Source organism: Oreochromis aureus, linkage group 11 (assembly GCF_013358895.1).
Source record: "Oreochromis aureus strain Israel breed Guangdong linkage group 11, ZZ_aureus, whole genome shotgun sequence".
Classification (NCBI taxonomy): domain Eukaryota; kingdom Metazoa; phylum Chordata; class Actinopteri; order Cichliformes; family Cichlidae; genus Oreochromis; species Oreochromis aureus.
The window spans coordinates 18,951,896-18,966,069 of NC_052952.1; the positions used below are offsets into that span (position 1 = coordinate 18,951,896).

Below are 14,174 nucleotides of genomic sequence, written 5' to 3' on the forward strand. Positions count from 1 at the left end.
AAGAAGAAGAACATGTTCACCGTTGTTGTGATTTGGTGCTATATAAATAAAATTGAATTGAATTGAATTGTATTTACTTGGTATTGGACCAAAACCAAAATTTATAGTATTGCACAGCACAACCAAAGAAGGAAAACAGTGGCGCAGTCTACAGTGTAGATTATTATTTCTTATTTTTATTCCACAAAAGGACAAGAGCATGTTTATAAAGTGGAAACTCCATTGAGAACAGAAACTTTGACTCTTTGCAAGCATCTGCACAGACAGCATGCTAACGCTAAGCTAGCCAAAAACCCAGAGTGAGGTTAGCTGAGTGAATGCTGACCCCTGCCCAGCAGCCAGACCCTGAACTTTAACAGGTAACAAAACCAGTTTTTCCTCTGAGTAATTAAGTAAAGTACTGAATTACTTACTATTACTGTTCTATGTTTAAATAAATTTTTGAGCAACAACCCCAACACTGATCATAATAAAGAGGGTAAGTACCTCCAACATGTGCAAACATTTGACCCACATTGTGCAATTCATTTGCACAAATGTGATGTGTTTGATGTGCTGCTTAGAGTTGATGGTGAGAGAACTCATTGAGAATCTATAAGAAAATCAATAAGGAATCAAACTGATAACTGATATCAAGAATACAATTGGAATTGCTTAATTCTTTCATTTCCCATCCTTAGACACGACTGTGACAAAACTAGCTTAGTGCCCACACTGTGCAGCAATTATGGCATACTGTGTGTGGTTGAATGTAGCTGGAATTGTTTACATGTTGATCTGATCTGCAGTTGATTTAGCAGGATCTGAGTATAAATTCATTGTTTCATGTAACTTATGTGTGGTTATTTATAGATATTCGTGTAATTTTCATGCAAATTAGGTCTACCCAACAAGTGGACCATAAATTCACCCCGTGGCAAGACTTTAAAAGTAGCCCAGTTCTGTGGGAAATTACGGACTTGGCAACACTGCCGCTAACTGTCTTTGCTTAGTCACTTCAAAAGAGTATAAAGTGATGAATTCTTTCAGCTCTGTTTCTCTTCTTCTATTTCTGGGACATATTTGCTGCCCCACGTGAATGACACGTGAGAATTTCACACTTTTCTGGAATCTATAAAACACGAATAGCCAAATCAACCACATGTATAGACAAACATATTAAGAGCTATTTACAGTCACCAATGATGAAATACTTACTTGAAAGAGCTGTGTGCATGTGTGAAAAACTTAAACTGATAACGTTAGGTGCAAAGAACTATTCTTGAAGGTTACCTAACTTTCTCTGATAGACAGTCATGGCCTTGGACAGCATAATTAAAGCCAACGTTGGTTTAATTTACTCGGTGGGTTCAATAATTATTAACTTAGAGAAAGCTCGGCTAAGAGGTGGGAGAGCACTAGGAACTGAGTGCACAGAAAGAACGCAGACTTTGGAGGAGAGGGCTAAGTGGCGATGCAAAGAGAGAAAAAGAGAAAGAAGGGGACGTGAAAAGAGAGTTGTCCTGGAGGCAGAGCTAGTAAATGAGTCATCGAAGTGGATCTGCTATCAGGTCTATTCTAACAGTGCTACAAGTGAATGGATGCCTTAAAGGTTAGGCATAAAATGATTTCTCATTTTGCTGCGATATACCCCCTGGTAGACATTAATGCTTTGGTTATGGACTTGAGTGTAAAAGCTCCCGAGGTAACATGCTGCTTGTCTGCCATAAATATTTCTGGCTATGTATATGTATATTGTTATTTGAATGAGGCTGCTTTTATGGAGACGAGTATATTTTTGTGCAAATAGTTAAAGTTGATGTGATGCTGTGTGTCATTTCTATAGCCAGGTAGTCACTCTGTCTACAAGCCAGCTCCCCTGGTACCTCACATCACAGCTGGGACTCTGTTCAGCTCCGATCGTCCTGACCCATTTCAGTGCACAGATACGCACACACACACGCTCGACCACACACACATATATACACCACCTGACAGTTGCAAACAGACCCATGCATTCATACAAAGCAAAGCAGCCACACGCAAAACACTTACATATGTGCCAAGCTTCATTTATGCTCTACTGAGTCTGTTCGTGTCACAACTTTGCAGATGTTTTAGCCATGGGGACATGAACACTAAATTTGCAGAAATTCTCTTCCCGGTCGTTTGGTTGGAACAGCGGGTTTTGAAATGATAATGAATCTGTGGGCCAGGATTTCCCACATGGCATCATGTCTAGAGTGGAAACAGAAGAAATAGAATAAGGCAGCACTGGAAAGCAACAGCAAAAGATTTTTTTTTGTATTGCCAAATGTAAAAGTCAAATTCTGGCTGAACTAGGTAGATAAAGCAGTCGGCTTTTCTAAGAATAATAAAATGTTAAAAAATCCGAGGTTAATGTTACTGCTGCAGAGTGCAGATGGCTCCCCATACAGTTAATTTGGAGTTCAAAGTCTTGCTCTATCAGTCAATAGCTGGTGAGCACAAGCAATATAAAAACAAACTACATATACACCCAAAATAAATCATGGATAAAATGCTGACTCACAGTGCGAAAAAACCAAAACACAGATATGAGTCGTATTGCATTCCAACACATGCGATTTCAGATGTTGATTGCAGGTGTAATAAACACCTATAATAACTTCATTACACACACTTATGTCACAGAGGTTAAAGAGGTTAAAAGAAAAATCACGCACAAAGTGGGAGAGGCAGTGTATAGGTCAGATTCCAAAACCTTATAAATACTCTGGTAAAACTGACCATCCAAACTCAGTGTGTGATCATAAGTGTGGAAAAAAAAATATCAGAGAGCATGAAGACAGACGGTGCGATGCTGCATCCTCTGGCATCGGGAGATGGCCCTGAGCCTGAGCTGATGTGTATCTTTGGAACTGGGGACTTAGGACGCTCTCTGGGCCTGCGTCTGCTCCAGTGCGGCTACAGGGTGGTGTATGGCAGCCGCAGACCTCACAGCTGTGGCCCCTTGCCTGAGGGAGCTCAGGTATGCCTTATGGCATTATATTGAACTGAATTGAGTTTTTAAATTAAGAAACATTACTGTACGTATCTCAAACATGTTCTGTCCTGTGTTTTGTGCAGGTGATGACCCATGAAGAATCAGCCCGGTCTGCCAAGATGATCTTCGTTTGTGTTCACAGAGAACACTATGAATTTCTGGAGAAGATGGCACCTCAGCTTGAAAGAAAGGTTAGTTGAGTCCAAAGTTAAAATTGGAATCAAAAAGATACACTTTTAAATCTTTAAACACCTTTAAACTCTTTCTTTTTTTTCTCTTTCTTTCTGTGAATCCACATTTCTACATTTTTATTTGCCAGCTGGCCTGGAAACAATATTTAACATATTATGTATACATAGGCTATTACATTTGTTCCCACATGGGAAACATGATAGCAAAAGTTTAAAAAATGACATTTTCATGGAATTATCATGGTGATTTGTCAGTAATAATTCATGTTATTTGAGCGAACATATAAATATTAACTGCTGAGTCATTCCTATATTAAGGAAATAATTTTTAGAGACACGTTATCTAAATCGTTGGTTCTGACAATCAATGACTGATTAATCATAACTCATTTTGATAACAGCATTACCTAATGCAAGTTTATTATGTTAAAAGTCTAACTGGTGTTAGCACAGCTGATTAAAGAAGCAATAAATTGGTCAATCTGAGCCTGCGTAGCTTCAATTACAGTCTCAAAACACATTAGCACTGGATAAAGCAAAGTGCCGTCATAAGACAGGGCTTTTGTATGCATATGTAGGTAATCCATGACAACGATTTGTGAAAAAACAATTCTATTAATCATGAGCAATTTAATAATAAAACAAGGGCATTACAAAGTGTATTAGTGTGGGGTAGTGGGAGTGGATGTGTTTTTAAAGTAATCTCAAGATCTCTGAAGTTTATTACTTCGCTTGAACATCTTCTGAGACCTCTGCGCTCAGTTGGATTGTGGAACAGTTTGTCCTCAAGATATTAACCACAACATTTTCCTCAGTAAATGTTCTGAATTGTTAAGAAAACATTAAATATTAGCATTGCTTTAGTTCTGTTACAGATAAAAAGACATGAAAAAACTATTACTTTTAAGTTTGCATTGTTTTATCAATTAAATCCTGCTAAGATGATTATGCAACCTTGTAACTTTTATTTGCAGCATGAATTAAGGATTAAATCTTAATGCCATGCAACAGCACAGTATAATACTACTACTACTACTATTATTACTACTAGTACTAGAATGGCCAAGTTACATGTGGGAATTTTACATTTTAGGCATGATAAGCACATGATAAGCAAAAATAACTCAGGAAATTAAAAACACAAGCAGAACAAAATGCCCCATTATTAAGAAATAATAATGGGTGCTCAAAGCCTGCGCCGACCAGCTGGCTCCTGTGTTCACCAGACTATTCAACCTCTCCCTGACACATGCCACTGTCCCTCACTGCCTGAAATCATCAACAATAGTCCCAGTCCCCAAGTCCACCACCATCAGTAGCCTCAGTGACTACAGACCCATTGCACTGACTCCAGTGGTTGCAAAGTGCTTTGAGAAGCTGGTCCTAAAACACAAAGGACTGCCTCCCACCCAGCTTCGACCCCCACCAGTTTGCCTACAAGGCAAATAGGTCCACAGAGGATGCAATTTCCACTGCTCTCCACTCCGCTCTGCATCACCTGGAGAATCCTGGGACATCAGTAAGGATGCTCTTCGTTGATTTCAGCTCGGCCTTCAGTACTATCATCCCAGACATTCTTATAGACAAGCTGGTAAACTTGGACTTCCCCCCCTCCACATGTGCATGGATCAAAAACTTCCTCACAGACCGTTCACAATCAGTCAAGGTTGGCAACCAGCGATCATCCACCCTGTCACTCAGCACTGGCTCACCACAGGGATGTGTGCTGAGTCCACTATTATACACCATCTACACCAGTGACTGCACCCCTACGCGCCCCTGCAACATCATCATCAAATTTGCAGACAACACCACTCTGATGGGGCTCATCACCAACGATGATGACACCACCTACAGGGATGAGGTCCAGCGACTGTCAGAATGGTGTAACTACAATAACCTCACCCTAAACACCAAGAAAACAAAGGAAGTGGTCATGGACTTCCGCAAAACAAGAACTGATCCCCTCCCCTCTCCATAAAAGGTGACTATGTGGAGATGGTGTCCTCCTTTAAGTTCCTCGGCACCCACATATCCGAGGACCTATCCTGGTCCACAAACACATCAGCCCTAGTAAAGAAAGCCCAGCAGCGCCTCTATTTCTTGAGGGTTCTGAGATGGAACAGGCTGCAGACTGAACTCCTAGTGTCCTTCTACCGTGCCACTATCGAGAGTGTGCTGGTGCACGCCATCCCTGTGTGGTACGCTGGTTGCACAACAGCTGACAAGAAGAGACTACAGAGGGTCATCAGAAGTGCAGAGAAGGTGATCGGCTGTCCACTCCCCTCCCTGGACTTAATTGCCAGCTCAAGATGTCTCTCCAGAGCCAGGGCAATTATAAAGGACCACCTCCATCCTAACCACCACCTCTTCAACATCCTGCCCTCTGGAAAAAGGCTCAGATCCATCAGGTGCAAAACCAACAGACTAAAGAACAGCTTCTTCCTGTGGGTTGTCAGAACTCTTAATGCAAACTAAGAGTGTGTAAAGACTTCCCCAACACATCCACTCTGACACTGCTGTTGATCATCTATGTGCAATATCTCAGTCTTTCCATGTTCTGTGCAATATTTTTGGCTCATGTGCAATTATTTTGGTCCCAGTCTGTTTCAATGTTTCCTACACATACACCATGTATATAGTTCCACTCACATATGTATACATATACACTGCTTTTTATTCTATTCTATTTATTTATTTATTTATTTATTTTTATTTTTTCAGCCTTATTGTATATTGGTTTCTCTTCTTCTTATTTTAGCACCTTTGTGGTCCAGCTACCCAATTTCGCTGTGCAAGAAACTGCACAATGACAATAAAAAGCTCTAAGCTCTAAATATTTGAAGTGGAAACAAAAATTTCAAGGAAAGCAAATCAGAGACAAAATTATTAGTAATTTTTTTGTGTTTTTTTAACCACATGTTATCTCAGGGCAGTTTAGTTGGCTGTAGACCTTACAGTATTACAGAAAGACACTGAACAAATCTCTCTTGAGGAAGAACCTCTGACTGAACCAAATTCAGGCTGAGGGGCTGTCTGTCTGAAACGGTCGGGGTGACAGGAGAGTGGAGAGAGAAAAAAAATGAGCACTTGAAAAATAACAAATAGTGAGCAGGTTTGCAGGGACAGTAACCACAGGTCAAAACCAAGCAGCTATAGATCGAGACACATCTCCAAAAAGGTACGGAGAGAGGAGAAAGCATAAAATACAGGAGAAAGAACCGGAGGCTACTGACATGTAATCATGGCAAATGAATGCACAGAGGTAGGAGGGTGGACAAGAAGTGCTACACAAAAACATAACGTTATCCAGTCACACCTTATGTGTGTGTAATGTCTGTGGTTTCTGCTGTTCACATCTTAACAGAATCATTCACATGATTTTTGTAAAAGGTTGTGCATGAAATAAATGACAAATATTCTAACTATTTTATTTTTTTTCTCTACTTTATCAATGCTGATGGATTTATTTCAAGGTGCTGGTGGACCTCAGTAACAACCTGAAGAAAAACATGTACATGGAAGCAAATGCCGTCTACTTGCAGAGGTAACATACCCCTCAAAAGCATGGAAAAGAAAAAGAGTCTCTCATTCATGAATACACTGTGCATGCAAGTCATTCCTTCTGTTCACCAAGGGAGCCTAACCTTTTTCCTGATAAATCTTTATTTGTTGTCAAAAATATCTTTTTCTTTCATTGCAACTGTGCTTATTACAAATCTATGTGAGGATGACATTGTTGTGGAAAATGCTCCTAAAGACCACTTGGAAAATGAGAGATCAAAAACTCTCCACTGAATCCTAAAGAAGTGAAACAAATCAAGTGGTTGCAGCTCCCTTGACAGATGAGCCTGCTGTGTATCCATTCGGTTGAAGTGGAAACATTGATTCTCATCATTTTGAGACTTTTCCTTTCCCCTGGGCGTCTTTGTAAAGGAAACAATAGCAACTAAAGTCCTTTCTGTGTGTTCTGTAGGCTGGTCCCTAAAGCGGCCGTAGTGAAAGGCCTTAACACCCTGTCCGCCTGGGCCCTGCAGAATGGACTTCTGGCAGGAAGACAGGTAAGACAAGAGTAGAAGTAAGGGATCTGTTAAAAAGATGTCAGCAGGCTCAAGATGAAACAGTCAGGAAGCTTCCGAACCTTGAGGAAGACTTTGGCTGACTAGAATAAAGATACAAACAAAGCAGTAACAGAAAGAGGAGATTACTAAATTGATCTGATCATCATGAGAAATGTTTGACTTCAAACTACAAAATAACATCTGCTTTCAGCATTTTCTGTAATGCGATGGGAAAAAATGTCTCTTGGACTGCTTAATAACAGGAGATTGCTTCACCATACACCATGCAAAATTTAGGGAAGCAATTGATTTCAGTTTTGTTGCTGCTGATTATTGATTTTGCTGTCTTACCATAACAATGCGAGAGAAAATGAGGGCAGCGCTTGTAAAAATACACAAACAAGCACACTTCATGATCTTGCAAAGTTGAAAGACCAGTGTTTATTGCAGCTTCCGTTTCACGGCTACAAAGAGAAACACAAACATGCTCGAACCTCTGGAGACCAAACCTGAATCTGCCTCAAATCCTCTTCAACACAAACAAGCCCCCATACATGTGCACGTAAACACAAACATGCTCGCACGTACACACACACACACACACACACACACACACACACACACACACACACACACACACACACACACACACACACACACAAACCACTGCAGTGTTCTATTTCTTTGAAAACAGGTAGCTGTGAGAGAAAAGAGGGTGTGTGTGTTTGAATGTGTGTTTCTTTATCAGCGCATATGTAGTTACAGTATATATCCACACACACTCATGCTTTTAAGTGTGTGCTATTCCCCAGCCAGCAATTTGATTAGATCCACAGCGGGGCTGTGGCTCTGTCACATTTACATTCAGATGGAGATTTAGTCTGTCGGCTGTCCCCTGCTGTTGCTGGTGCAGTAATGTAGGGAGACATGGCTGGCTGCCCGGTCCACTTACACACACACACCTGGGGAAAACTGCTCAATCCCACTGACTCTCCTATATGCCTGTCAAACTGCTCTCTCTCTGTCACACACTCTCTAGCTCTCGCTAGTTCTCGCCTTTTACAAACAAGTTAATCGTCTTATCACAGAGCTGTGAGTGCAGTAATAAGCTTCAGCATGCTGAGATCTAGAATGGGATTACATATTGAGCAGCATATGTATATAAAGTAGGCACGTGTGCTTACATAGTCATACATTTTCAGGGGCTTCTTCCCAAAATACTGAAGGAGCGGCGGGTGACGAACAAAACAGGAGTAATTCTGTCGACACACACTGTAGGTGTAGCTGTGCAGTCATTCACTAGATATTTGAATCGGGGGGTGAGTCATCTATTAGTAATAGAAACACAGATCATTAGAATGTGCTGAGAGAAAATTTAATAAATGTTAATATTCATATTATTATTTTAGGACTGCTTTCATCAATTTGCCAACTAATACAGTTTGTAACTGCAAAGAAAAGATAATATCAGTGACACGATGGAACTTCACAGACAACTAAAACCGCATCATCTTCCATTTTGGTCAGAAACGACTAAGAACAGATTAATGGTCCGTGCTGTTGCACTGGTAAAAATGCTCCTGCCTGCAGACATGAATGCAGAAGGTGTAGGTTTTTGAGTCAGTCGCACATATGCTGTCCTGCTGCCTTAATACTCATTAGAGAACCAAACTGCCGGCTGAAAAGCCCCCAACAAAAGCATCATTTATTCCTGTTTCGGGAGTCTTTGATAAAACCTGCAGCGCTCAAGTTAGCTAGAATTCTTTAAACCTTTAAACAAATGTAACTTTATGTTTGTGACAAGCTCTATGCCTTTGGAGAAATACACATTTATAGAATGCTTCTATTTATGCCCCAGGTGTACCTGTGTGGGAACAATGAAGAAGCAAAACGGGATGTGGCAGAGATGGCCACCAAACTAGGCCTCACTGTTGTGGACAAAGGGTCCCTGTCAGCTGCTAAAGAGGTGGAGGACTTCCCTCTGCAGCTGTTCCCAGAGTGGAGGATGCCTTTGTACGTGGCTTTCGGCCTCTCCGCCTTCTTTTTCTTGTATTTGGTCATTAGAGATATCGTCTATGCATATGTGGAAAATGATGAAGATATCTCTTACCGCATAATGATATCCCTGGCCAACAAGGTAAAGATATGCCCCTCTTTGTTTAGTTGCTTGTAAAACGGTATTTTACATTTCTCATTTTGTTTTTATTTTCCATGTGTCAGATCACTCCAGTCGTGTCCCTCATTATGCTGGCGCTCTGCTACCTCCCCGGAGCTATAGCTGGGTTCCTTCAGCTCTACAGAGGGACCAAGTACAGGTTAGGCATCAAACATAAACATTTTCATTCCTGGTACAATGTAAAAAAAAAGGCATGATTTTTGCAGCGTAAAGTGCCTAACTCGTTTTCCCATGTTTCAGCCGCTTCCCCAACTGGCTAGATCGCTGGATGCTGTGCAGGAAACAGTTGGGTCTTCTTGCACTAGGCTTTGCGTTGCTCCATGTTATCTACTCATTAATCATTCCTGCTCGCTACTCTGACAGACAAAGAGTCATCTCCAATGTGTTGAATGAGGTACAGTGCAGCAGGCAACCTGATTGGAGTGTTTCTGCAATCCTGCACAAAGAGAAATATTAACTAAAGCTTATATGTACACGTAGAACATTCACTGCCATAACAGTCCCTCCACTTTTCTCTCTTCCTTGTAGGTGAAGAAAAATACTACCACTCCACTTTACTTTGACAATACCAGTGCATGGCGCAACGACTCATTATATGCACTGGGAATCCTGGGCTTCTTTCTTTTTGTCCTGCTGGGGCTAACATCCTTGCCCTCTGTTGGAGGCACTCTCAGCTGGAGAGAGTTCAGCTTTGTTCAGGTCAGTGCAGATAAAAATGCACAGTCCTTCATATGTATGTGCTGTGTGTGAACGTGCATTTTCTCATGCACACCTTTAAATTCTCACGCTTTATCAGTCATGTGTTTCATATCAGTAAAGGCATATTTTAGAGCCTTCTAGATAATCTACATTTAGAACTTCTTAGATTTTTATCAGTTATTAAAGTGTTGTAAAAGCAATATAGCAATATGTCACTGGCACTCATCTCCCCAGAGCCTAGTTAACTAGCCGCCTAACACAGGCACACAGAGGGAGAGCTAGGAAGACTTTAGCCAAGGATTTTAAATGTTAAGTTATTCATTAAATAGAATTATGATACCTGGTATAATCCTCCAGTGAGAAGATTTTTAATACAGGTCACAGGCCCATTTGTGTAAAGGTCAGGTCCATAGATAGACCTCAGACAGTGAATGGTACTCAGAGATGGAGGTGAAAGTCAAAATAATTCTTATGATCTAGTGAGGAGAGTTATGAAATAAGACATGAAATAACAATAATATGCTTACATAAGCTTACTTTTTGCTTCTAGTTGTGATCACTGTTGTCAACACGGGAATATAAAGCCCTGAATACAAGCAAATATCCAAAAATGCTAGGACACTGTGTAATATGATATTTGCTCTCCACTGGTTTAATAAGGTGCAAGTAGGTGCAAGATCCCTTATCGTCTTCACACAGGGGCACAGTTTATTACTGCGCCATAGCAATAGCACTGTTTGCTTTCTCTGCTGTTTGCCCTTATTGCAAATGCTAAAAAATGGAAATGGAGGCACATTATGCACTAGGTTGTTTGTTATTATGTCTGCGTCTGTGCATGTCAGTCTTAAATTCAGCATAAAGCATTTCCAAGGATAGTTTGGTAATTTGGGAGATAGCTCATTCTTATTCTCATTCTATTTCTTCCACAGAGTTAGATGAGACAATTGATACCATTAGTTTGTCTGTGTGGTAAATTTGCCAATACCAGCCTAGAGTTGACTTATCCTAGCTTAGTGAAAGCAAATACTGTCACAACAAAACTGAGCGCCTCTAAACCTCACCAGTTAATTTGCTTTTTTTTAAAAAAGGTTCCACCCATTTCCAGTATTTTTGCTAAGCTAAGCTAAACCCATGTTTTTAATTGTGTTTGATTAATTTTTGCTTCTATGTTCTGTAATTTTGTGATGTTGATCACAAAGTGCTTGCAATAAAATTTTTATTACCTACTTACTAAACTCATCAGTAGCTTCATGTTTACTTAACAGATAACAGAAAGGTAACCGTCTTCTTGTTTAACTCTTTCATATTTAATCTTTAATTTTTAGCATTTTGTGTGTGTGTGTTTCTTTTTCCCCACAGTCGACGCTGGGCTACCTGACTCTTTTACTCTCCACTGCACATTGCTACATTTATGCCTGGGATAGATTCCTTCGCAAATCTACGTATAAATGGTACACTCCTCCGGACTTCATGCTCTGTCTAATTGTTCCTTCGGTGACACTGGTGCTCAAGCTGATCCTCGTCCTCCCCTGTGTGAACCGTCCGCTCATGCGCATTCGCCAAGGCTGGGAACGCAACCGGCCAAAGGATGAGATGGGTGAACTCAAGGCCACTAACATGTGATCCAGGGTTGCTGAATGTTTCAATGACATGTTATATTAACAATTTTCATTTGTAGGCAATCATAAAGTAGGAAAAATGAAACAGCATAACGATTTTGCACAAAGTATATTTTAGGAGACTAACTATTAGTTATGTAAAGAAGAAGAAGAAAGACCAGCGGTTCCAGTGTTGAGTTAGTGTGTGATCCTGCCTGTTCCTGACTTTGCAATACTCAGAGAAAAGTTAGGTTTATGCTGGCCAAATTGACACGCTTCTGTTGATATAAATATTTTTAATGTGTATTTTCTTTGAGCATTGAAACCCCCCACACATTTCAGATGTTTGTGTTGTATCTTTTTCACCAAATGTGCTGAAAAATAGATTGCTATCCCCTGTTGAAATCCACTGTTTTGATAAACATAGGCAATAGTTTCTGTATTCCACTCTCCTTTCCCTTCAAGTGGAGCAATTGTATCCCTGAGGTTGCTCTCTTTTCAGGATGTTATTGATCTCCCTGCTTTCTGACACAAATATCTCACTACCTATACCTGCCTCCGTCTCAAGAGCACACTAAGACACACATGCTTATGATGCACATACACGGCATAAAGGTGAGTAAGTTAATTGGATTTCTGCATGCAGATTATATGAAAAAAAAAAAAAAACACGAAGCACTTAACTTGGGGGTGGAACAACAGATTTTGTAGTCAAAAGCAGATTCACAAACAACCTTTACCACCATAGATCTAGTGCAGTGTTATAGTCAGCAGCAAATTTACCAGGCTGAAGCAGGTAGGTAGTAATAAAACATGCAGGCTGCCCTCAATATACCCACTACTACCGAGGAATTGCTGAGAAGGCGGATCCAGTTAGATTTGAACAGATGATGAGCAGAAATGGGAAACTCAATAGTGATGGCTGGTGAACAGGTGCAGGATGGTTAGAAGAGGTTGGTATGCACATCCCTAATGATACAGAGACAGAAAAAGGAAAGAAGAAGATGGAGTAGCTGTCGCCATGACAGATTCTGGTGCTATATAAAGAAAACGCAGTGCCTCTTGCCTAAAGCAGAACATTTAGGCAGAGACATCCTGTTATCTCGCATCTAACAGCATTATCTGCATACACAATCTGTAATCCCTTACATCCTCTCCTATTGTATTAGCCTCCTGTTACCAGTGAACCGATTTTACCAAACTGCCTGCTGTTCGTGTGCATTGGTGTGTGCGTGTGTTGGTGTGTGAGTTATTCCATTATTCCAGTATTGCCTCTGGAAAGAATTAAGATGTAGCAACATGCGGAGCAGAATAGCTGTGAAACAAGCTAACTTACATAATTCATTTCCTCTCATCTTTAATTTTACACACCTAGACAGCCCTGAAACCTATAATAACTTTATTTGTGTCTAGCCTTGAAGGCTTAAACCTGTGTGAGTGTAAATAAGCTGCAGAAATTGGGGGTTAATACAGAGATCACTGACATTCAAGCTCCACCTGTGAAATGTACAACTGGATATTAAATGAAAGGTGTATAACAAAATAGCATGGGAACTTCAGAAATGTAAATTATGTGTCCCAGAATTGTGAGAGAGAATAAAATGCATTTAATTAAGAAATTATGGTTTATTTATGAGAGTTTTTCTGCAAAGGATTTTGTTTTTGTTATTCATTAGGTCCTTTTTTCTTCATTAAAACCACTTCTTAAAATGACAAATCCTGCAAAATCGGATATCCACAGACATTCAGCTGTCATTATGTTTTAGTTACTATTCACATACAGAAATGAGATATTTTAAATTGTGCACAATAATAATGTGCAATACCAGCACTTTTAACTTTAACTGACAGAAGAGGATAATTTGACTGAGGCGATACTAACAGATAAATTATGAGATTTCCCTTTGAATTGTACAGCCACAGTTCCAAAAATGTTGGGACTCTGTAAAATCAGATCAAACAAGAACGTAATGATCTCATAGACCCATATTTTATTCACAATAGAACAACAGGTCAGTAAATTAAAAGAGCATCTTAGAGAGGCAGAGTTCCTCAGAGGTTCATCTGTCTATAAATAAACTGCATCTACAAATTTTGGAACATTTTCAGAATAATGTTCCTTGATTTAAAATTGTGAAGATGTTGAATATTTCATCATCTACAGTACATAATATCATTATAAGATTCAAGCAATGTGGGGAAATCTCTGGGAGCAAGAGATAAGGCTGAAATTCAGTACTAGTTACCCGTGATGTTCAGGCAGCACTGCATTAAAAACAGGTATGATTCTGTCATGGAAATCACTGCACGGGCTCAGGAACACTTCCAGAAATCATTTACTGTGAACACAGTTCACTGTGCCATCCAGATCTTACAGATCTGTCATGCGAAGAAGAAGCCATATGAGAACATGATCAAGAAATGCCATTGTCATCACTAAGCTAA

At 40.1% G+C, this 14,174-nt stretch overlaps 1 protein-coding gene across 1 annotated transcript; it reads left to right on the top strand.

Moving 5' to 3' along the window:
• Positions 1-216: 216 nt before the first annotated feature.
• steap4 (STEAP family member 4) lies at positions 217-13,296 on the top strand. The gene is made up of 10 exons (XM_039619222.1): positions 217-359; positions 1,826-2,989; positions 3,088-3,195; positions 6,672-6,742; positions 7,172-7,256; positions 9,115-9,393; positions 9,477-9,571; positions 9,673-9,826; positions 9,961-10,131; positions 11,491-13,296. The coding sequence occupies exons 2-10, from the start codon at positions 2,801-2,803 to the stop codon at positions 11,752-11,754; spliced, it is 1,416 nt and encodes a 471-aa protein (XP_039475156.1). The 5' UTR covers positions 217-359; positions 1,826-2,800; the 3' UTR covers positions 11,755-13,296.
• Positions 13,297-14,174: the final 878 nt, after the last annotated feature.

Bases quoted from the DNA above. Each gene is read 5' to 3' on its own strand.
- steap4 (XM_039619222.1), top strand. From the start codon at position 2,801: ATGAAGACAGACGGTGCGATGCTGCATCCTCTGGCATCGGGAGATGGC. The intron at 3,196-6,671 runs GTTAGTTGAGTC...ATTTATTTCAAG, and splicing joins CACCTCAGCTTGAAAGAAAG to GTGCTGGTGGACCTCAGTAA. The intron at 10,132-11,490 runs GTCAGTGCAGAT...TTTTCCCCACAG, and splicing joins GAGAGTTCAGCTTTGTTCAG to TCGACGCTGGGCTACCTGAC.